This window comes from Anomaloglossus baeobatrachus, chromosome 5 (genome assembly GCF_048569485.1).
Source record: "Anomaloglossus baeobatrachus isolate aAnoBae1 chromosome 5, aAnoBae1.hap1, whole genome shotgun sequence".
In the NCBI taxonomy this organism is placed as follows: domain Eukaryota; kingdom Metazoa; phylum Chordata; class Amphibia; order Anura; family Aromobatidae; genus Anomaloglossus; species Anomaloglossus baeobatrachus.
The window spans coordinates 17,769,359-17,793,881 of record NC_134357.1 but is presented as its reverse complement, the minus strand read 5'-3'; the positions used below and the strand labels follow the sequence as shown (position 1 = coordinate 17,793,881).

Below are 24,523 nucleotides of genomic sequence, written 5' to 3'. Positions count from 1 at the left end.
TTCTGTCAGAGGGGAGTCTGCTGCTGCGCATTGTGCTGTCAGTGGGGAGTCTGCTGCTGCGAATTGTGCTGTCAGTGGGGAGTCTGCTGCTGCGCATTGTGCTGTCAGTGGGGAGTCTGCTGCTGCGCATGGTGCTGTCAGTGGGGAGTCTGCTGCTGCGCATGGTGCTGTCAGTGGGGAGTCTGCTGCTGCGCATGGTGCTGTCAGTGGGGAGTCTGCGGCGCATCGATCTCTATGGGATAACAAAATGTTGGCACTGAATGCCTGAAATGAGAGTTTACCTAAAAGAATAATACCCCCCCCTCCCAAACCACCACCTATCCCCCCCCCGTGCAATATAATTGGTGTAAACTCCAGCCCAAATTGAAATGCCCCAAATGGATGGACGCGGCTCCTGCTGGTGACAAATGTAGCACATGGAGACCGTTTTCTCACTGCTCCTTCTTGGTTGGTTTGGTTTGTATCACCTTTTGGTCCAAACTTTGATGCTATTTGGCATGATATAAGCCGCACCTCTTTATATTCTGTGTTATATCTCTCTTCCTGCTAAGCCACACCTCCTTTCCCTTCTAAACCACACCTTGTTTTCTCTTACGCCTCATCTTCTTTCCTATTCAATTAAGCCACACCTCCTTTTCCCATTAAACCACACCCTCTCTCAATAAGTCACACCTCTTTCACTGCTTTTCTCTCTAAACCACACCTCTTTCCTCTATAAACGACACCCTCTTCCCATCCAAGACACACCTCCTTTCACTTTAGGCCACACCTCTTTTCAACACAAGCCCTTATTTCCTATTCAATTAAACCACTCCTCTTTTTTAAAACCACACCCTCTTTCTATCTAAGCCACACCTCGTCATATATTTTCTCTCTATACCACACTTCATTTCTATGTAAGCCACACCCTCTTAACATTCAAGCCACACCTCCTTTCACTATAGGCCACCCCTTTTTTCAAAATAAGCTCTTCTTTCCCATTCCATTAAGCCACATTCTTTCTCTGTAAGCCACACCTCCTTTTCAAAATAAGCCCTTCTTTCCTATTCCATTAAGCCACACCTCCTTTTCAGTTAACCACACCCTCTTTCTCTCTAAGCCACATCTCTTCAGTGCTTTTCTCTCTAAACCACACTTCTTTTCTATGTAAGCCACACCCTCTTCCCATCCAAACCACACCCCCTTTCACATTAGGCCACACCCCTTTTCAACAGCTTTTTTTTTTTCCCCATTCCATTAAACCACATTGTTTCTTTATAAGCCACACCTCCTAGTCAAAATAAGCCCTTCCTTTCTATTCAGTTAAACCACCCCTCCTTTTTTCATGAAACCACACCCTCTTTCTCTCTAAGCTGCATTTCTTCAGTGCTTTTCTCTAAACCACACCTCTTTATGTAAGCCACACCCTCTTCCCATCCAAGCCACACCTCCTATCCAATATAGGCCTTTCTTTCCCATTCCATTAAGCTACTCCTCCTTTTCTGATTAAGCCACACCTCCTTTTCTGATTAAGCCACACCTCCTTTCTCATTAAGCCACGCCTCCTTTCTCATTAAGCCACGGCTCCTTTCTCATTAAGCCACACCTCCTTTCTCATTAAGCCACACCTCGTTTCTCATTAAGCCACATTTTGTCAATGTTTTTCTTTCTAAACCACACCACTTCTCTTAAGCCACACCCCTTTCACTCTTAGCCACACCCCCTTGGGATTAAAGAAGGGAAAAGTGTCATTAACTTTCAATAAATGGGTCTAAAACTAAATGTAACCCTATTTTCTAATTTAACGGCACCAACCCATTCCGCCGGACCTTACAGTGCAGAGGGGGAATGCGCGATGTGAGAACTTGCAGCTCAATTTGCCGCGTTCATGCTAATCATAGGGGGTCCTAGGAGTTCTCCAGCCTTTTTACCGAGGACGAGGACCCCCGGCGGTGACTCTGCGGCACTTGTCCTGTTTGGGATATTTCCAGCCCCTCATCTTGTCTCCTTTCTTTTTACCGAGGACAAGGACCCCTGGCGGTGACTCTGCGGCACTTGTCGTGCCTGGGATATTTCCAGCCCCTCATCTCGTCTCCTTTCTTTTCCTTCAGTCCAGAGAAGATGAGATCAGTCAGATGCGGCAGGAAATCTCCAAACTCTCCAAAGTCCGAGAATCAATCCAGAGGAAATACCGTCAGATGGAGGAGCAGAAGATGGAGGTGGAGCAGCAGCGGGAGACGCTGAAGAACCAGATCACCGGCCTGGAGAGGGGTAACGCGTCCGCACGCCTCCGGGCCTCACATAGGGATAAGCGCCACCTGTTTATGTACATAGACTCCTTATCAATTTCTCACCATTCGCTCTGTCACCGTGTGGAAATATTCATTCTTTACATTTCCAGTCTTTTTTTATGCTTAATCAATCCACGGTTTCCGTCAATTTGACAGCAAGGATAGCCGCGTTATGCACTGTCCTTGCCTCCTGCTCCCAGAGCTGAGAGCTTGATACAGTGTGTCGTTCTAGGCACCAGGTAAGCACAGACCGGGATCATACTGGGATAGGAATGACCGTCTCCATAACATCACTGCAAAACCAGCATGTGTAAGGCCCTGTGCCCACGGGAGAAAGGAACCGCGGCATACTCGCGGATTTTCTAGATTTTCCAGATAAATCCACGGGTTTAAGCAAGTACAGACACTCCCCATGTCATCCTATGGGATTTGGGGAGTTCTGGGAGGAAGAGGAGATAATGACTGCTGGGAGGGAGAGGAGATAATGACTGCTGGGGGAGAGGAGATAATGACTGCTGAGGGGAGAGGCGATAATGACTGCTGGGGGAGAGGAGATAATGACTGCTGGGGGAGAGGAGATAATGACTGCTGGGGGAGAGGAGATAATGACTGCTGGGGGAGAGGAGATAATGACTGCTGGGGGAGAGGAGATAATGACTGCTGGGAGGGAGAGGAGATAATGACTGCTGGGGGGGAGAGGAGATAATGACTGCTGGGGGGAGAGGATATAATGACTGCTGGGAGGGAGAGGAGATAATGACTGCTGGGGGGAGAGGAGATAATGACTGTTGGGGGGGAGGAGATAATGACTGCTGGAAGGGAGAGGAGATAATGACTGCTGGGGGAGAGGAGATAATGACTGCTGGGGGGAGAGGAGATAATGACTGCTGGGGGAGAGGAGATAATGACTGCTGGGGGGAGAGGAGATAATGACTGCTGGGGGAGAGGAGATAATGACTGCTGGGGGAGAGGAGATAATGACTGCTGGGGGGAGAGGAGATAATGACTGCTGGGTGGGAGAGGAGATATTGACTGCTGGGGGGAGAGGAGATAATGACTGCTGGGGGGAGAGGAGATAATGACTGCTGGGGGGGAGAGGAGATAATGACTGCTGGGAGGGAGAGGAGATAATGACTGCTGGGGGGAGAGGAGATAATGACTGCTGGGGGGAGAGGAGATAATGACTGCTGGGAGGGAGAGGAGATATTGACTGCTGGGGGGAGAGGAGATAATGACTGATGGGGGGAGAGGAGATAATGACTGCTGGGAGGGAGGAGATAATGACTGCTGGGGGGGAGGAGATAATGACTGCTGGGGGGGAGGAGATAATGACTGCTGGGGGGAGAGGAGATAATGACTGCTGGGGGGGAGAGGAGATAATGACTGCTGGGGGGGAGAGGAGATAATGACTGCTGGGGGAGAGGAGATAATGACTGCTGGGGGAGAGGAGATAATGACTGCTGGGAGGGAGAGGAGATAATGACTGCTGGGAGGGAGAGGAGATAATGACTGCTGGGAGGGAGAGGAGATAATGACTGCTGGAGGGGAGGAGATATTGACTGCTGGGGGGAGAGGAGATAATGACTGCTGGGGGGAGAGGAGATAATGACTGCTGGGAGGGAGGAGATAATGACTGCTGGGGGGAGGAGATAATGACTGCTGGGGGGAGGAGATAATGACTGCTGGGAGGGAGAGGAGATAATGACTGCTGGGGGAGAGGAGATAATGACTGCTGGGGGAGAGGAGATAATGACTGCTGGGAGGGAGAGGAGATAATGACTGCTGGGAGGGAGAGGAGATAATGACTGCTGGGAGGGAGAGGAGATAATGACTGCTGGGGGAGAGGAGATAATGACTGCTGGGGGGAGAGGAGATAATGACTGCTGGGGGAGAGGAGATAATGACTGCTGGGGGGAGAGGAGATAATGACTGCTGGGGGGAGAGGAGATAATGACTGCTGGGGGGAGAGGAGATAATGACTTGGGGGGAGAGGAGATAATGACTGCTGGGGGGGAGAGGAGATAATGACTGCTGAGAGGGAGAGGAGATAATGACTGCTGGGAGGGAGGGAGATAATGACTGCTGGGGGGAGAGGAGATAATGACTGCTGGGGGGAGAGGAGATAATGACTGCTGGGGGGAGAGGAGATAATGACTGCTGGGGGGAGAGGAGATAATGACTGCTGGGGGGAGAGGAGATAATGACTGCTGGGGGGAGAGGAAATAATGACTTCTGGGGGGAGAGGAGATAATGACTTGGGGGGAGAGGAGATAATGACTGCTGGGGGAGAGGAGATAATGACTGCTGGGAGGGAGGGAGATAATGACTGCTGGGAGGGAGAGGAGATAATGACTGCTGGGGGGAGAGGAGATAATGACTGCTGGGGGGAGAGGGGATAATGACTGCTGGGAGGGAGAGGAGATAATGACTGCTGGGGGGAGAGGAGATAATGACTGCTGGGAGGAGAGGAGATAATGACTGCTGGGGGGGAGAGGAGATAATGACTGCTGGGGGGAGAGGGGATAATGACTGCTGGGGGGAGAGGAGATAATGACTGCTGGTGGAAGTGGAAATAATGGAAATAATGACTGCTGGGAGGGAGGGAGATAATGCGGCTGCGGAAAATGCTGCGGATTTCCCGCAGCCGCACGTAACTGCATGTCCATTATTCATGCGGAATTATCTGCGGAATTCCCGCTCGTCCACTATGGAGATACAGGGCTGGAATTCCGCATGAAATCCGCACGGTTTCCACACGTTTACCGCAACAACTTTGCAGATTCTGGGGAGTTGCTGCGTGAACCTGTGCAAATACCTTCAGGAAAGTCCGCAGGTACAATCTCCCGTCTTAAAGGGGTTGTCCAGGAGTTTTACATTGATGACTTATCCTTGTCTGATCAGTGGGGGTGTGACGCCTGGCACCCCCGCTGATCAGTTCCTGCCGCTGCTGTTGTCGCCAACCGGAATTAGTCGGTTGCGGAGCTGCACAGCTCCACCATAAATAGTGGCTGCGGCCGGGTACTGCACATCTGCCCCCTATATGAATCAGTAGGGAGATGTGGAGTACTCGGCCCCCTCCTCTATGCGATCAATGGTGCTGTGCTGCGCAGCTCCGCAACTGAGAAGTTCCAGCCACCACCGTGATCGGGAATGGCTGATCGGGGGGTGCAGGGTATTGCACACCCATCGATCAGACACTGTAGAGGTCATCAATGTTAATTTCCGGACAACCCCTTTAAATGTGTTAAGATCTCAGCTGGTCATCAGTGAATGGTAATGTTACATCCACAGCGCAGCATTACAGGGACCTTTTATCAAACCCTAAAAGAGCAACACGGTTTCTACTCACTGCCTGCAAGCAGAAAGTGGATGAGGAAGGGAAAGCTGTAGATTCGGATGACTGTTGCATTTATTGGGTCGGTCATGTCGGCAGATTTGGGGTGTGATGGGGTGTCTGTGCGTCTCCACGCGCTCGTCCGGCGGGTGTAGGACCTGTGATTCTTGCGCGGCTTTACGGATCAGAACGGTGCATGCTGCGGTGGTTTTCCCGCTGGCTCCTGTGCACCGGCTGACTTTGGACACTTTGCTGTCCGCTTGCGGTCCGCTGCACACTCACCGCAAATCCTCTTGTCTGCGCCTGTCTTAATACCGTTACCTGACCCGGTAATGTGACGTGTACAGCGCTGCTGACGGACGGAGTCTCTGCGCTCATACTGACAGCGCACCGCTTCCTGCCTGACACTAATTATACATGTATATTCCCCCAGAGCTGGAATCTGCAAAGAAACAAGCGGAGCTGGAAAAGAAAGCCGTGGACGAGCTCATCAGAGAGCGGGACGTGCTGAACAAGGTGAGCGCTCCGTTACCGTGGAAACGCCCGAGACCGCGCGTACATAGACCTTAGATAGCGGGCATTGGGCTGACAGCTAGCCTCGCAGGCTCAGCCAAACATACATGTGCTGCCAGACGTCTCCCATTGGAGCAAGGGGTCAGGCATGTTGATATCCAGCATGTCTGATCCTTTCCCTGACATCTGCTGAGGGGGAGAGTTGAGCAGCCCTCTGTGCACATTAGATATGTAACTTGTAGTACTTACAGTAGAGGGTATAACAACATATGACAGTACAGGGACTGCAAAAGTATTTGGGCTTGCAGCAGAATTGTGAATGCAGCTCCGGCTGTGATTTGGAATTCTGCAACTGCAAAAGTATTTGCACAGGGGAATGTTGAGTGATCCCTTGTACACATTAGATATGTAACTTGCTCTACCCTGTACTGTAAGTACTACAATGCATTACCGTATGGGGACTGCGAGAGCAATCGGGCATCCAGCAGAATTGTGAATGCAGCTCTGGCTGGGATTTGGGTAAAAAACCTTTTGTAACTACAAAAGTATTTGCACAGTTGTCTAATTCTATCTATTTAAAGGGGCCTTCCAGCCTTTCTTTAAAAACATCTAGAGGGAAGGGATCATTGAAAAAATCAAGAAAGATGTAGTTTATTCTTCACTGAACACCATGCAGCTCCAATAATCTCCCCATGAACCGGAAGTGATGACATCTTGTCCATACAGTGACCCGACCCTGCAGCCCATCAGTGGTCAGGCGGTTGTCATCACATCCAGTCCCCTCCAATACCAGACAGCAGCAGGGTCGGTGTTCAGAGAGGTAAGTGGAAAAAGGGATGGAACACCTCTTTAAACTGTAAAAACTATGCTTGGTTGAGTCCTTCTGCAGATGGAGAAAAGGTCTATAGGGGGATAAAAATGCTCCATGTGTCCTCACTAGTAATAAGCAAGTGTGCTCGCTACTGCTTGCTACTCGATCGAGTATCTCGGGTGCTCGCACATCATGCTCAAGTCACCTGCATGTTTCGCCTCTGTTGGACAATTAATCAGTTTATTATAGATCCTGGGGGCGCGATGCTCGGCACGCTGTCCTCTGGGAGAAATTCAGGGAGAATTTAGAGCAGGCATATAGGCAGGGTTGTACACTTGCACCCTTTAGGGTCTTTCATGTGGCACTAAAGGGTGATTTTAGCCTTGTTTGACCAAATATATAAATCATTTAAAAAATGGACGTGGGGTTCCCCCCTATTTTTGATATCCAAGGTAAAGCAGACAGCTGGGGGCTGATGTTATCAGGCTGGGAAGGCCCATGGTTATTTGGCCCTTCCCAGCCAAAAAATAGCAGCCCGCAGCCGTCCCAAAAGTGGCGCATCCATAAGATGCGCTAATTATGGTGCTTTACCTGGCTCTTCCCGATTGCCCTGGTGTGGTGGCAATCAGGGTAATATTTTTAGGCTTGATGTCAGCTGTGTAATGTCAGCTGGCATCAAGCCCAGGGGTTAGTAATGGAGAGGCCTCTATCAGACACCTCCATTACAGTTAGAGTTATAAAAACACACACATAGCAAAAAATTAGTTTATTTGAATAAAGACTCCCCCACACCCTCTCGTTCACCACTTTCCTATAAAATAATGTTCCCATGAAGCTCCTCAGTCGTACTCCACGTTCCCTGAATGCTGCTCCGGTGACTACAAATAGCAATAGAATGCAGCTAATCACAGGTGCCGGATAATGATGACAACTCTCATCAGAGCCGCCGGGTCTCACTGAGCGCAGCGTTGACCCAGTAGCTCTGATGAGCGTTGTCGTCACCCGGCGCCTGTGAGTAGCTGCACTTTACTGCTATTCACAGTCGCTGGACCTGCATTCGGGGAACGTGGAGTACGACAGAGAAGTTTCATGGGAACATGTTTAAAAAAATAATAAATTGGTGAACGAGGGAGTGCGGGGAGTCTTCGATCATGTGTATGTTTTTATGTTTGGATTTCTGGGTTAGTAGTGGAGGTGTCTGATTAAATATCTCTCCATTACTAACCCCTGGGCTTGATGCCAGCTGCTATTACAGAGCTGACATCAACCCCAAAAAAATATTACCCCAATTGTTACCGCATGAGGATATCGAGTAGAGCTGGGCAAAGTGCCAGAATTGAAGCATCTAATGTGATGAGCCAATTCTGGGGCGGCTGTGGGCTAATATTTTTAGACTGGGAAGAGGCCAATATTCATGGACCTTCCCAGCCTGATAATACCAGCCCCCAGCTGTCTGCTTTTCCTTGGCTGGTTATCAAAAATAAGGGAGACTCCACTTCATTTTTTAAATTATTTATTTAGTTCCCAGCAGTGACCTGGGGGTCAGAGATGTGTCCAGGCGTCTTCCCCTTGTTACTCCCTTTCTATTTGAATGCTGTTTCCCTCCATTCCAGCAATTTTCTTGCCATCTTCCCCCAAGCCTTCCTGGTAGGTTCTTCTGGAAAAATGGTCGAGTTTTCTATTGACTTCCAGCATTTTCGGTACTCGAATCGAGCCTGTCCAAGCGTCCGACCTGCTCGATTCCAGGACCAAGCTCACACTCATTTTGGTGCTCGCTCATCACTCGTCCTCACATCTCTCCTTTCCTCCTAGAACCTCCTGAAAGCGGGAAATGCCACCCAGAAACAGCTCAACCTGGTGAAGCTCCACGAACAGTCGAAGAAGAACCTGGAAGAGGAAATCATCAACTACAAGGAAGAGGCGCAGAAACAACGGAAGATCATCTACCAGCTGGAGAAGGAGAGGGACCGCTACATCAATGAAGCCAGCGAGCTGACGCAGAAGGTGGGCGCCCTGTAACTGATCCACCTTGTGACAGCGGGTTCGCGGTCAACCCTTCAAAATGTGACCTTTCTTCTTTTTTTGTGCCCTCGTCTCTCAGGTTCTGCAGCACATGGAGGACATCAAAGTACGGGAGATGCAGATCTTCGATTATAAGAAAAAGATCGCCGAAGCCGAAACAAAACTGAAACAGCAGCAGAATTTATACGAAGCCGTGAGATCCGACCGGAACCTGTATAGCAAGAACCTTATAGAGGCTCAGGTGCGAGGGGTGGGGGGGGGGGGTCTCTATAGGGGATTTCTCTCTTACAATTTCTAGGATATGTCATGAATTAGGACCTCCGGGACCCCCATGAATCCAGAGATAGAGTAAGCAGCACTGATATACTACTGTATACCCTTCATGGTTTTTTTCCCTTCCGACCACCCGGCTATACAAGAAACTACTTTTAGCAAAAAGCCAACATTGCAGCCCCCTTCATTCTTAGGATTGATGGAGGTTACCGAGATCAGACCCCCACCGATCACTATGTGATGGGTAATCTAGCAAATATCTTTATTGTCCTTGTATATTAAAGGGAACCTGACACCACTTTTTCGGCCTATAAGCTGCAGCCACCACCACCGGGCTTCTATATACAGCATTCTAACATGCTGTATATAAGAGCCAAGGCCGGGGGTATAACATAAAAAATACTTTATAATACTTACCTAACAGTCGTGCGGCGGGCCTCATGGGCGTCTCTGTTCTCCGGTGCCGGCGCCTCCTCTTTCGGCCATCTTCGTCCTCTTTCTGAAGCCTGTGTGCATGACGCGTCTACGTCATACACACTCGCCGGTCCTGCGCAGGCGCACTACAATGCTTTGATCTGCCCTGCTCAGGATCTGAATGCCGGTGAGTGTGGATGATGTCGGACGCGTCATGCACCGCGGCTAGAGAAGAAGGAGCACAAGATGGCCAAAAGAGGCGGCGTCGGCACCGGAGAACGAAGACACCCATAAGGCCCACCGCGCGACCGTTAGGTGAGTATTATCAAGTGTTTTTTGTTATACTCCCGGCCTGGGCTCTTATATACAGCATGTTAGAATGCTGTATAGAAGAGCCCGGTGGTGGTGGCCGCAGCTTATAGGCCAAAAAAGTGGTGACCACCCTTTAACTTTGAGTGGTTCATGCCTGTATTCGTCAATTATGCAATTTCCAAAAATGGACTCCTTTTATTTTGCAAATACTGCACCACATAAAGGGCTGTTTGCGATACTACCATACTGCAGCTCACGACATGCGCCACCTCATTGCTGCGCAGCATTCATTGCATTAGTCAATTGTAAATTTGGCACAACCGTTGCAATATGGTAACCCGTCCCCAAATCTGATAAGAGCAGAGTAAAAAAATGGCGCTCGTCTCTCAACATTTACTCTCTTTTCTGCCACCTCTAAATAAAATGAAACTGAAATTTTTCACAATTTTTTTTCTTTTTTTTTCCTTACCCAGACGTTCGTTCCTACATTTGATGTGGGCCTGGTAAACCATGAATCCTGATTATTAACAAGCGTTGTTCTTCACAGGATGAAATAACCGAGATGAAGAGAAAGCTGAAAATCATGAACCACCAGGTGGACCAACTGAAGGAGGAGATCACCTCCAAGGAATCCGCTCTGGTCAAGGTCCATCTGGATCACCAACGTCTGGAGAAGGAGAAGGAGGCGCTGAAGGTTGGTCCTTGCTCTCTTTAGATTTAGGCGGGCTTTGCACGGTGCGATATCGGTAACAATGTGTTACCGACGCTGCAGCGATAGTCCCCGCCCCCGTCGCACATGCAATATCTTGTGATAGCTGCCGTAGCGAACATTATCGCTACGGCAGCTTCACACGCACTCACCTGCCCTGCGACGTCGCTCTGGCCGGCGACCCGCCTCCTTACTAAGGGGGCGGGTCGTGCGGCGTCCCAGCGACGTCACATGGCAGGCGGCCAATAGAAGCGGAGGGGCGGAGATGAGCGGGACGTAACATCCCGCCCACCTCCTTCCTTCCGCATAGCCGGTGGCGGCAGGTAAGGAGATGTTCCTCGCTCCTGCGGCTTCACACACAGCGATGTGCGCTGCCGCAGGAACGACGAACAACATCGTACCGTCGCTGCTGCAAAATTATGGAAATGACCAACGCTACACAGATCACCGATTTACGATGCTTTTGCGATCGTTTATCGGTGCTTCTAGGCTTTACACGTTGCGACATCGTTACCGGCGCCGGATGTGCGTCACTTTTGATTTGACCCCGACGAGATCGCAGTAGCGATGTCGCAACGTGCAAAGTACCCCTTAGTGTCTAATAATTGTGGGTTTCACCCCTGAGACCCGCACCTATTAGGAGGATAAGGCAATGACCTGATTTAGAAATCCAAAGTGGCATCATTGGGAATATAGTGGGAGCTCTCTCCAGTCCAGTGTTTTGGGCTTGTGTGTAAAGGCTGCTTTACATGGTACGACCGATTTGTGCAATTTCACAATCGATCGTACCCGCCCCCGTTCTTTTTGCGTCATGGGCAAATCGCTGCCCGTGTCGCACAAAGTCGGTAACCCCCGTCACACGTACTTACCTCTCGTGCGACCACGCTGTGGGAGGCGAACGTCCACTTCCTGGAGTGGGAGGGACGTTCGGCGTCACAGCGACGTCACACGGCTGCCGGCCAATAGAAGCGGAGGGGCGGAGATGAGCGGGACGTAAACATCCCGCCCACCTCCTTCCTTCACATAGCCAGCGGCGGCCGCGTGACGCAGGTGAGCTGCTGTTCATCGTTCCCGGGGTGTCACACGGAGCGGCGTTTGCTACCACGGAAAAGATGAACAACTAAATTAAACGATATTATGGAACCTAACGAGCAGTACACGACTCACGATTTGTGAGCGATACTGCGTCGCTAGGAGGTGTCACACAGGCCGGCATCACCAGCGATGCCGGATGTGCGTCACAAAAACCGTGACCCCGACGATCTATCGCACGATAGATTGTCTGGTGTAAAGCAGCCTTTAGTTTAGAGCTGCATCCCCTTCTGCTGCTGCGGACTGCGTAACAAAAGCTACTCGCCTTTACGTTAGAGGGGTTGTCCCATCATAAGGCTATGTGCGCACACAGCGGTTTTTCGACGCTGTGTTTTTTTGTGCATTTTTGGCCGCAAAAGACGCACAAAAATACACCGGAAAAAACGCATACGTTTTTACCGCGTTTCGGTGCGTTTTTGGCTGTGTTTTGCTGCGCGTTTTTCCAATGCATTGCATGGGTGAAAAAGCAGTAAAACGCAGGAAAGAATTGACATGTCCATTTATTTTTCTTTTTTAGCTCAAAAAACGCAGCTGCAAAAAAAAGGTTGTGTGCGGACACCAAAAATTAAAAGTCATGCAGTTTTGAGTCCAAAAACGCAACCAAAAAACGCACAAAAACGCGTGGTGTGCACATACCCTTGATCTGTAAAATTGGAAAGTGCTGGTAAAAATAAGGAAGTGTGCAACTGACCTCTGTTTAGAAAAATGGACGGATTTTACATTCTCTTGTCTAGGTTCCCAGCCACTGCTGCAGTCTATGAGTGGAGGCAACGCTCTTTCACAGGGAGTGCAGCACATACAAGCTCTTTGATATTGAACTTGTAAGTGCTTCTCTTTAGTGCCCCTGTGCTGATCTGCTTGGAGCATGAAGAACGCACAGTTCGGGTCAGCGTCCTCATAAAGCCACTGCTCCAAGTTGTCAGTCATTCAGGACGGGCCGGACCCCAGTGTCAGGAGAGCCGGTGTTGCAGCAGGTTTTTGCACATCGGCTCCCTGTGTCCCCCTTAGTCTCAGATGATCTCCCCTATAACTGACACCATAAAGGATGAATATAAGGAAGCAGTAGAAGGCCTGCCAATCCGATATCCCAGTGATCTGAAGCTCCCGGACCCCCACTATCACAGGCATTACTACTAGTGCAGACTATTATGTGGTGCAGGGGTCTCTGAGCCCCCTGCCGTTGCACCCCTTTACCGTCACCTCGCACCCCTTTACCGTCACCTCGCACCCCTTTACCGTCACTTCGCCCCCTGCCGTTTCTCGTCAGAGACTTATTGCATCAGTGACAGATTAGCGATCGATCAGGCGAGTCAGGGAAGGATTGATGCGTTGAAGCCGATCTCCGCTTCATTTATCAGGCCTGTCACAGTCGCTGAGGATCTACAGCGGCCGCTCCCCGGTGAATACGGTGCTGCCGGCACAGCTCATTTCCTCCGCTGCCAGCTCAGGCATTGGACGCCGTCAGCCTGACACCGACACCTCTGCAGCTCAATTATTTAGCAGGGAATGTGTCCAAATCAGTCAGCGCCCCGGGCGGTCCTGTCTCTCACCCTGATCATTCCTGCCCCGCGCCGGAGACGGTGACCGCTCGCTGCAGAGTCTTCATCATCCTGAACGCCAGGACATGGCTTGTGCTCCCGGACGCCTCGAGCTTCACTTACAATACATTTGGGGGGGAATAATCCAGCAGACGGCGACATGTCTACACACCCGCAGGGAATAGGAGCCGTCCTGCTGACTTTACACCACCGATCAGTTTGGTTACACCAATATGTTACACCAAAATGCTGACAATAATGTTGGCAATGTTGTTATATTTCAGCGACACACCCCATTGCAATTTAACCACCCCATTTTAAGTTAGTGACCCCCCCAATTGTCAAGTAGGTTGGAAAATGTGTCCAAAACAGAGACTCAAGGCATGTTCTCCAATTTTTGTTGCAAACTGAGACAGAATCGCACATTGGTGCATACACCCAGCAATGTGCGATAGAATTGGATAATCACATCCAAGCAAAGTCTATGCTGGTAACCAGAGGAGCGGCTATAGTTCACCAGGTGGGTCTTTAGGTGCGCTGGTAACCAGAGGAGCGGCTATACTTCACCAGGTGGGTCTATAGGTGCGCTGGTAACCAGAGGAGCGGCTATAGTTCACCAGGTGGGTCTATAGGTGCACTGGTAACCAGAGGGGCGGCTATACTTCACCAGGTGGGTCTTTAGGTGCGCTGGTAACCAGAGGAGCGGCTATAGTTCACCAGGTGGGTCTATAGGTGCGCTGGTAACCAGAGGAGCGGCTATACTTCACCAGGTGGGTCTATGGTGCGCTGGTAACCAGAGGAGCGGCTATACTTCACCAGGTGGGTCTATGGTGCGCTGGTAACCAGAGGAGCGGCTATACTTCACCAGGTGGGTCTATGGTGCGCTGGTAACCAGAGGAGCGGCTATACTTCACCAGGTGGGTCTATAGGTGCACTGGTAACCAGAGAAGTGGTTATACTTCACCAGGTGGGTCTATAGGTGCGCTGGTAACCAGAGGAGCGGCTATACTTCACCAGGTGGGTCTATGGTGCGCTGGTAACCAGAGGAGCGGCTATACTTCATTAGGCGGGTCTATAGGTGCACTGGTAACCAGAGGAGCGGCTATAGTTCACCAGGTGGGTCTTTCGGTGCGCTGGTAATTAGAGGAGCGGCTATAGTTCACCAGGTGGGTCTATAGGTGTACTGGTAACCAGAGGAGCGGCTATAGTTCACCAGATGGGTCTATAGGTGCGCTGGTAACCAGAGAAGTGGTTATACTTCACCAGGTGGGTCTATAGGTGCGCTAGTAACGAGAGAAGTGGTTATACTTCACCAGGTGGGTCTATAGGTGCGCTGGTAACCAGAGAAGTGGTTATACTTCACCAGGTGGGTCTATGGTGCGCTGGTAACCAGAGGAGCGGCTATACTTCACCAGGTGGGTCTATAGGTGTACTGGTAACCAGAGGAGAGGCTATACTTCACCAGGTGGGACTATAGGTGTACTGGTAACCAGAGGAGAGGCTATACTTCACCAGGTGGGACTATAGGTGTACTGGTAACCAGAGGAGCGGCTATACTTCACCAGGTGGGTCTATAGGTGTACTGGTAACCAGAGGAGAGGCTATACTTCACCAGGTGGGACTATAGGTGCGCTGGTAACATGAGGAGCGGCTATACTTCACCAGGTGGGTCTATAGGTGCGCTGGTAACCAGAGGAGCGGCTATACTTCACCAGGTGTGTCTATAGGTGCGCTGGTAACCAGAGGAGAGGCTATACTTCACCAGGTGGGTCTATAGGTGCGCTGGTAACCAGAGGGGCGGCTATACTTCACCAGGTGGGTCTTTAGGTGCGCTGGTAACCAGAGGAGTGGCTATAGTTCACCAGGTGGGTCTATAGGTGCGCTGGTAACCAGAGGAGCGGCTATACTTCACCAGGTGGGTCTATGGAGCGCTGGTAACCAGAGGAGCGGCTATACTTCACCAGGTGGGTCTATAGGTGCGCTGGTAACCAGAGAAGTGGTTATACTTCACCAGGTGGGTCTATAGGTGCGCTGGTAACCAGAGGGGCAGCTATACTTCACCAGGTGGGTCTATGGTGCACTGGTAACCAGAGGAGCGGCTATACTTAATTAGGCAGGTCTATAGGTGCACTGGTAACCAGAGGAGCGGCTATACTTCACCAGGTGGGTCTATAGGTGCGCTGGTAACCAGAGGAGCGGCTATAGTTCACCAGGTGGGTCTTTCGGTGCGCTGGTAACCAGAGGAGCGGCTATAGTTCACCAGGTGGGTCTTTCGGTGCGCTGGTAACAAGAGGAGCGGCTATAGTTCACCAGGTGGGTCTATAGGTGTACTGGTAACCAGAGGAGCGGCTATAGTTCACCAGGTGGGTCTATAGGTGCGCTGGTAACCAGAGAAGTGGTTATACTTCACCAGGTGGGTCTATAGGTGCGCTGGTAACCAGAGAAGTGGTTATACTTCACCAGGTGGGTCTATAGGTGCGCTGGTAACCAGAGAAGTGGTTATACTTCACCAGGTGGGTCTATAGGTGCGCTGGTAACCAGAGAAGTGGTTATACTTCACCAGGTGGGTCTATGGTGCGCTGGTAACCAGAGGAGCGGCTATACTTCACCAGGTGGGTCTATAGGTGTACTGGTAACCAGAGGAGCGGCTATACTTCACCAGGTGGGTCTATAGGTGTACTGGTAACCAGAGGAGAGGCTATACTTCACCAGGTGGGACTATAGGTGCGCTGTTAACCAGAGGAGCGGCTATACTTCACCAGGTGGGTCTATGGTGCGCTGGTAACCAGAGGAGCGGCTATACTTCACCAGGTGGGTCTATAGGTGCGCTGGTAACCAGAGGAGCGGCTATACTTCACCAGGTGGGTCTATAGGTGCGCTGGTAACCAGAGGAGCGGCTATACTTCACCAGGTGGGTCTATAGGTGTACTGGTAACCAGAGGAGCGGCTATACTTCACCAGGTGGGTCTATAGGTGTACTGGTAACCAGAGGAGAGGCTATACTTCACCAGGTGGGACTATAGGTGCGCTGTTAACCAGAGGAGCGGCTATACTTCACCAGGTGGGTCTATAGGTGCGCTGGTAACCAGAGGAGCGGCTATACTTCACCAGGTGGGTCTATAGGTGCGCTGGTAACCAGAGGAGCGGCTATACTTCACCAGGTGGGTCTATGGTGCGCTGGTAACCAGAGGAGCGGCTATACTTCACCAGGTGGGTCTATAGGTGCGCTGGTAACCAGAGGAGCGGCTATACTTCACCAGGTGGGTCTATGGTGCGCTGGTAACCAGAGGAGCGGCTATACTTCACCAGGTGGGTCTATAGGTGCGCTGGTAACCAGAGGAGTGGCTATACTTCACCAGGTGGGTCTATAGGTGCGCTGGTAACCAGAGGGGCGGCTATACTTCACCAGGTGGGTCTATGGTGCGCTGGTAACCAGAGGAAGGGCTATACTTCACCAGGTGAGTCTATAGGTGTGCTGGTAACCAGAGGGGCGGCTATACTTCACCAGGTGGGTCTATGGTGCGCTGGTAACCAGAGGAGCGGCTATACTTCACCAGGTGGGTCTATAGGTGTGCTGGTAACCAGAGGAGCGGCTATACTTCACCAGGTGGGAATGGCTATATAAGAGGGAGTTATCCTCTCTAATCCAGGGTGGTAAAAAGTGATATCAATGCAGTAAGGGAGACCATAATCATTTATGGTGTTCAGTTCTGACCTCTGGTTCCGGTCCTTGGATGCAGCCGGACTTCCCTTCTGGAATCCTCAGCCCGGTATCTGCTGGGGTCTTCGGTCGCTTCGTATGCCCAGCGATGTGATGACGTTGTGAGGCCGAGGAAGTGACAGAGGATCCCGGGCACAGAAGTGACGTCTGTCTGCATCAGAGGACAGACAACGGGTGGAAAGTGGGCACCGCAGATCTTTTTGATCCATCGCTCCTTGCCTAATTCTGCCCGGGCCTCTTGCCAACCTGTTGGGAACACCCTTCTCTAATCACTTCATCCCAAGTGTAGTGATCACTGAGGGCGTCTCCCCATCAGTCAGTAGACGGACCCCGCGTCCCCCCATCAGTCAGTACACGGACCCCGCATCCCCCCATCAGTCAGTACACGGACCCTGCGTCCCCCCATCAGTCAGTACACGGACCCCGCGTCCCCCCATCAGTCAGTACACGGACCCCGCGTCCCCCCATCAGTCAGTACACGGACCCCGCGTCCCCCCATCAGTCAGTACACGGACCCCGCGTCCCCCCATCAGTCAGTACATGGACCCCGCGTCCCCCCATCAGTCAGTAGACGGACCCCGCGTCCCCCCCATCAGTCAGTACACAGACCCCGCGTCCCCCCATCAGTCAGTACACGGACCCTTCATCCCCCCATCAGTCAGTACACGGACCCCGCGTCCCCCCATCAGTCAGTACACGGACCCCGCGTCCCCCCATCAGTCAGTACACGGACCCCGCGTCCCCCCATCAGTCAGTACACGGACCCCGCGTCCCCCCATCAGTCAGTACATGGACCCCGCGTCCCCCCATCAGTCAGTAGACGGACCCCGCGTCCCCCCCATCAGTCAGTACACAGACCCCGCGTCCCCCCATCAGTCGGTACACGGCCCCTGCGTCCCCCCATCAGTCAGTACATGGACCCCGCATCCCCCCATCAGTCAGTACACGGACCCCGCGTCCCCCCATCAGTCAGTACACGGACCCCGCGTCCCCCCATCAGTCAGTAGACGGACCCCGCGTCCCCCCATCAGTCAGTGCACGGACCCCGCGTCCCCCCATCAGTCAGTACACGGACCCCGCGTCCCCCAATCAGTCAGTACATGGACCCCGCGTCCCCCATCAGTCAGTACATGGACCCCGCGTCCCCCATCAGTCAGTACACGGACCCCGCGTCCCCCACTGTGTAACTGACCATGATTTGTGCTTTCTGTCTCAGGCCGAGCTGCAGAAGATGAAGCAGCAGAACGTGGAAGCCAAACAGTTCATCGAAAACCAGGAGGTGGAAGGACGCAAACTGCTGAAGATCATCTCCGAGGCGGACGCCGAGCGGCTCCGGCAGAGGAAGGAGCTGGACCAGGCACGGCCATCACATGCTATACACCATTAGGGTCCTCCGCACACCTTCCTACACATTTATTTTTTGGCATTTTTACTCCAAAAAAAATCAAAAATCAAATCTTTATTTTTATAAAGCGCTAACATATTCCGCAGAACACTGTCCCCATTGGGGCTCACAATCTAGAGTCCCTATCTGTATGTTTTTGGAGTGTGGGAGGAAACCGGAGAACCCGGAGGAAACCCATGCAAACACGGGGAGAACATACAAACTCCTTGCAGATGTGTCCTTGGTGGGATTAGAACCCAGGACCCCAGCGCTACAAGACTGCAGTGCTAACCACTGAGCCACCACAAGACTGCAGTGCTAACCACTGAGCCACCACAAGACTGCAGTGCTAACCACTGAGCCACCACAATACTTCAGTGCTAACCACTGAGCCACCACAAGATTGCAGTGCTAACCACTGAGCCACCGTGCCACCCATACTCCTATAGAGAAGATTTTTAAGTCCTATACACTTTAAATTCTGACCACTAAGAAAAAAGAAATACCGTTTTTAAAGGGGCTATGAAAATGCTGAAAAATGTCTGCACAGGTTGGGTGGGCTCAGCTTTTAGAGACCCCTAAAATTGATAAATCATGGCAGTAAAGAACTGCGGACATCGAGGGTAAGGATGAGTAGAAGGGAGGCAGTGCGGGGGCAGATTTCCAGGCACTGAACACACCAGACACATTGCTTTCCTATCTTCTATAGAATGCATGGAATAGATGCACAGCGCGTCCCTCCACAGCTCCAGGCCTCATAGAGTTAAACCCAAGTCAGAGCCCGGTGGCTTTACAGATGTAAAGATCAGAAATAATTGATTTTCCTCTCTAGTCTTGTTAATCTGACATGAAGAGAACGTCTACAGGTCACTCATACTCTGCCCAGAACCGACTGACTGAACTGAAGGCTTCAGAGAACATAGAAACATTGCAGCACATCACAGGGTTAAAAAAGTAACACAGACTGTTCCAATCCAGAGCTGCACTCACTATTCCGCTGGTGCAGTCACTGTGTACATACATTACATTACTGATCCTGAGTTACATCCTGTATTATACTCCAGAGCTGCACTCACTATTCTGCTGGTGCAGTCACTGTGTACATACATTACATTACTGATCCTGAGTTACCTCCTGTATTATACTCCAGAGCTGCACTCACTATTCCGCTGGTGCAGTCACTGTGTACATACATTACATTACTGATCCTGAGTTACATCCTGTATTATACTCCAGAGCTGCACTCACTATTCTGCTGGTGCAGTCACTGTGTACATACATTACATTACTGATCCTGAGTTACATCCTGTATTATACTCCAGAGCTGCACTCACTATTCTGCTGGTGCAGTCACTGTGTACATACATTACATTACTGATCCTGAGTTACCTCCTGTATTATACTCCAGAGCTGCACTCACTATTCTGCTGGTGCAGTCACTGTGTACATACATTACATTACTGATCCTGAGTTACCTCCTGTATTATACTCCAGAGCTGCACTCACTATTCTGCTGGTGCAGTCACTGTGTACATACATTACATTACTGATCCTGAGTTACCTCCTGTATTATACCCCAGAGCTGCACTCACTATTCTGCTGGTGCAGTCACTGTGTACATACATTACATTACTGATCCTGAGTTACCTCCTGTATTATACTCCAGAGCTGCACTCACTATTCTGCTGGTGCAGTCACTGTCTACATACATTACATTGTCGCCATACCACCGTCCTGTCTGATGCTGACTGCATTGTCGTTGTGCGCAGGTGATTGGCGAGAGGGATATGTTGGGCACCCAACTGGTGCGGAGAAATGATGAATTGGCCTTACTGTATGAGAAGATCAAAATCCAGCAATCCATCCTGAACAAGGGGGAGAGTCAGTACAAGCAGCGGGTGGAGGACGTCCGACTGCTGAAACTGGAGATCAAAAAACTGAGGAGGGAAAAGGGAATATTGTCCAAAACAGTGGCCAATGTAGAAGACCTCAGGTATTAACTCCTCTGTGCTTGGTGATGGTGGCTTCCATGTCCTGGTAGTAATAATTTATATTAAAGCTGCTATATAACTAATATCATACCGTATAATACTGCCCCTATGTACAAGACTATAACTGCTATAATACTGCCCCTATGTACAAGAATATAACTACTATAATACTGCCCCTATGTACAAGAATATAGCTACTATAATACTGCCCCTATGTACAGGAATATAACTACTATAATACTGCCCCTATGTACAAGAATATAACTACTATAATACTGCCCCCTATGTACAAGACTATAACTGCTATAATACTGCCCCTATGTACAAGAATATAACTACTATAATACTGCCCCTATGTACAAGAATATAACTACTATAATACTGCCCCTATGTACAAGAATATAGCTACTATAATACTGCTCCCTATGTACAAGAATATAACTACTATAATACTGCCCCTATGTACAAGACTATATCTACTATAATACTGCCCCTATGTACAAGAATATAGCTACTATAATACTGCCCCTATGTACAAGAATATAACTACTATAATACTGCCCCTATGTACAAGAATATAACTACTATAATACTGCTCCCTATGTACAAGAATATAACTACTATAATACTGCTCCTATATACAAGAATATAACTACTATAATACTGCTCCCTATGTACAGGAATATAACTACTATAATACTGCCCCTATGTACAAGAATATAACTACTATAATACTGCCCCCTATGTACAAGACTATAACTGCTATAATACTGCCCCTATGTACAAGAATATAACTACTATAATACTGCCCCTATGTACAAGAATATAACTACTATAATACTGCCCCTATGTACAAGAATATAGCTACTATAATACTGCTCCCTATGTACAAGAATATAACTACTATAATACTGCCCCTATGTACAAGACTATACTATAATACTGCCCCTATGTACAAGAATATAGCTACTATAATACTGCCCCTATGTACAAGAATATAACTACTATAATACTGCCCCTATGTACAAGAATATAACTACTATAATACTGCTCCCTATGTACAAGAATATAACTACTATAATACTGCCCCTATGTACAAGAATATAACTACTATAATACTGCTCCCTATGTACAGGAATATAACTACTATAATACTGCCCCTATGTACAAGAATATAACTACTATAATACTGCCCCTATGTACAAGAATATAGCTACTATAATACTGCCCTTATGTACAAGAATATAACTACTATAATACTGCCCCCTATGTACAAGAATATAACTACTATAATACTGCCCCTATGTACAAGAATATAACTACTATAATACTGACCCTATGTACAAGAATATAACTACTATAATACTGCTCCTATGTACAAGAATATAACTGCTATAATACTGCTCCTATGTACAAGAATATAACTACTATAATACTGCCCCTATGTACAAGAATATAACTACTATAATACTGCCCCTATGTACAAGAATATAACTACTATAATACTGCCACTATGTACAAGAATATAACTACTATAATACTGCTCCCTATGTACAAGAATATAACTACTATAATACTGCCCCTATGTACAAGAATATAACTACTATAATACTGCCCCTATGTACAAGAATATAACTACTATAATACTGCCCCTATGTACAAGAATATAACTACTATAATACTGTCTCTATGTACAGGAATATAACTACTATAATACTGCCCCTATGTGCAAGAATATAACTAGTATAATACTGCTCCCTATGTACAAGAATATAACTACTATAATACTGCCCCTATGTACAAGAATATAACTACTATAATACTGCCCCTATGTACAAGAATATAACTACTATAATACTGCCTCTATGTACAAGAATATAACTACTATAATACTGCCCCTATGTACAAGAATATAACTACTATAATACTGCTCCAATGTACAAGAATATAACTACTATAATACTGCCTCTATGTACAAGAATATAACTACTATAATACTGCCCCTATGTACAGGAATATAACTGCTATAATACTGCCCCTATGTACAAGAATATAACTACTATAATACTGCCCCTATGTACAGGAATATAACTACTATAATACTGCCCCTATGTACAAGAATATAACTACTATAATACTGCCCCTATGTACAAGAATATAACTACTATAATACTGCCCCTATGTACAAGAATATAACTACTATAATACTGCTCCAATGTACAAGAATATAACTACTATAATACTGCCTCTATGTACAAGAATATAACTACTATAATACTGCCCCTATGTACAGGAATATAACTGCTATAATACTGCCCCTATGTACAAGAATATAACTACTATAATACTGCCCCTATGTACAGGAATATAACTACTATAATACTGCCCCTATGTACAAGAATATAACTACTATAATACTGCCCCTATGTACAGGAATATAACTACTATAATACTGCCCCTATGTACAAGAATATAACTACTATAATACTGCCCCTATGTACAAGAATATAACTACTATAATACTGCCCCTATGTACAGGAATATAACTGCTATAATACTGTCAGTTATACCGGGAGGATGTCTCTTACTTTTGCTGTGATGAGTGTAATGTAGGATTCAGCGCTGCTGTTATATGACGGTGATCAGAGATGGCGGTATTATTTTATACCCGTCTTTCCTGCAGGATATTATTACGCCCCCACCTTTATACTGTTACATTTGGTGGTTGTGGTGAATGGGCTGAGATTCACATTCTGTGGGAAGTTTGGGAAGTGTCAGAGGTAACTCGCCCTAAATAATTCATCCGGATAACGCAGCGTTTGCACATTCAACCTTTCCACAGCCGGATAATTGGCTTCTCCCCCTCCCGTCATATTATAATTGTGCAGTCAGGCTGGCGCGGCGCGCGGTAGCCTCACCTGCAGGACCTTGTTCGGGATGACTTACTGGCAACTTTTTAAAACCATAAATGCCACATTGTGCACAGGGGAGATTTGCATACCGTCCTCTGTCCCTCCACAGTATGTCAGCCTGACAGCAAGTGACTGGCCATAGAGGCCAGCGCTGTCTACTCTTAAAGGGCACCCACCATTATTATTATTATTTTTTTCTGATATATATCTGACACCAGTAATGTTGCAAATTCCTATTGGCTGGCAAAGTGGGAGGAGACATTATCTAAAATGATATTTGAATAACGGACTCCTCCCCATACCGCCTTCTATTATTTTATGGCCTATGATTGGTGGTTGTATCCAGGCGGGAGGTGTATCACATGCAGAAGGAGCTGCTGAGGGAGCGGACGCGGTGCAGAGCGCTGGAGGAGGAGCTGGAGAACCCCATGAATGTCCACAGATGGCGGAAACTGGAGGTATGACGCTCTGTTATGGGGGATCTGTGGATGACGCTCTGTTATGGGGGATCTGTGGGTGACGCTCTGTTATGGGGGATCTGTGGATGACGCCCTGTTATGGGGGATCTGTGGGTGACGCTCTTATGGGGGATCTGTGGATGACGCCCTGTTATGGGGGATCTGTGGATGACGCTCTGTTATGGGGGATCTGTGGATGACACTCTGTTATGGGGGATCTGTGGATGACGCTCTGTTATGGGGGATCTGTGGGTGACTCTCTGTTATGGGGGATCTGCGGATGACGCTCTGTTATGGGGGATCTGTGGATGACGCCCTGTTATGGGGGATCTGTGGATGACACTCTGTTATGGGGGATCTGTGGATGACGCTCTGTTATGGGGGATCTGTGGATGACACTCTGTTATGGGGGATCTGTGGATGACGCTCTGTTATGGGGGATCTGTGGATGAAACTCTATTTTGGGGGACCTGTGGATGACGCCCTGTTATGGGGGATCTGTGGATGACGCTCTGTTATCGGGAATCTGTAGATGACGCCCTGTTATGGGGATCTGTGGATGACGCTCTGTTATGGGGATCTGTGGATGACGCTCTGTTATGGGGGATCTGTGGATGACGCTCTGTTATGGGGGATCTGTGGATGACACTCTGTTATGGGGATCTGTGGATGACGCTCTGTTATGGGGGATCTGTGGATGAAACTCTGTTATGGGGGATCTGTGGATGAAACTCTGTTATGGGGGATCTGTGGATGACGCTCTGTTATG

At 49.0% G+C, this 24,523-nt stretch overlaps 1 protein-coding gene across 2 annotated transcripts in view; it reads left to right on the top strand.

Annotated features, from left to right (window-relative positions):
• Positions 1-24,523, top strand: part of CFAP58 (cilia and flagella associated protein 58) — a 62,559-nt gene that overhangs the window by 17,411 nt on the left and 20,625 nt on the right. For both annotated transcript variants that reach the window (XM_075348234.1, XM_075348235.1), the window contains exons 7-14: positions 2,091-2,250; positions 6,038-6,120; positions 8,741-8,932; positions 9,030-9,191; positions 10,497-10,643; positions 18,226-18,366; positions 20,163-20,386; positions 23,643-23,754. In XM_075348234.1, coding sequence (XP_075204349.1) covers positions 2,091-2,250; positions 6,038-6,120; positions 8,741-8,932; positions 9,030-9,191; positions 10,497-10,643; positions 18,226-18,366; positions 20,163-20,386; positions 23,643-23,754 — 1,221 coding nt within the window. The remainder of the gene's footprint in view (positions 1-2,090; positions 2,251-6,037; positions 6,121-8,740; positions 8,933-9,029; positions 9,192-10,496; positions 10,644-18,225; positions 18,367-20,162; positions 20,387-23,642; positions 23,755-24,523) is intronic.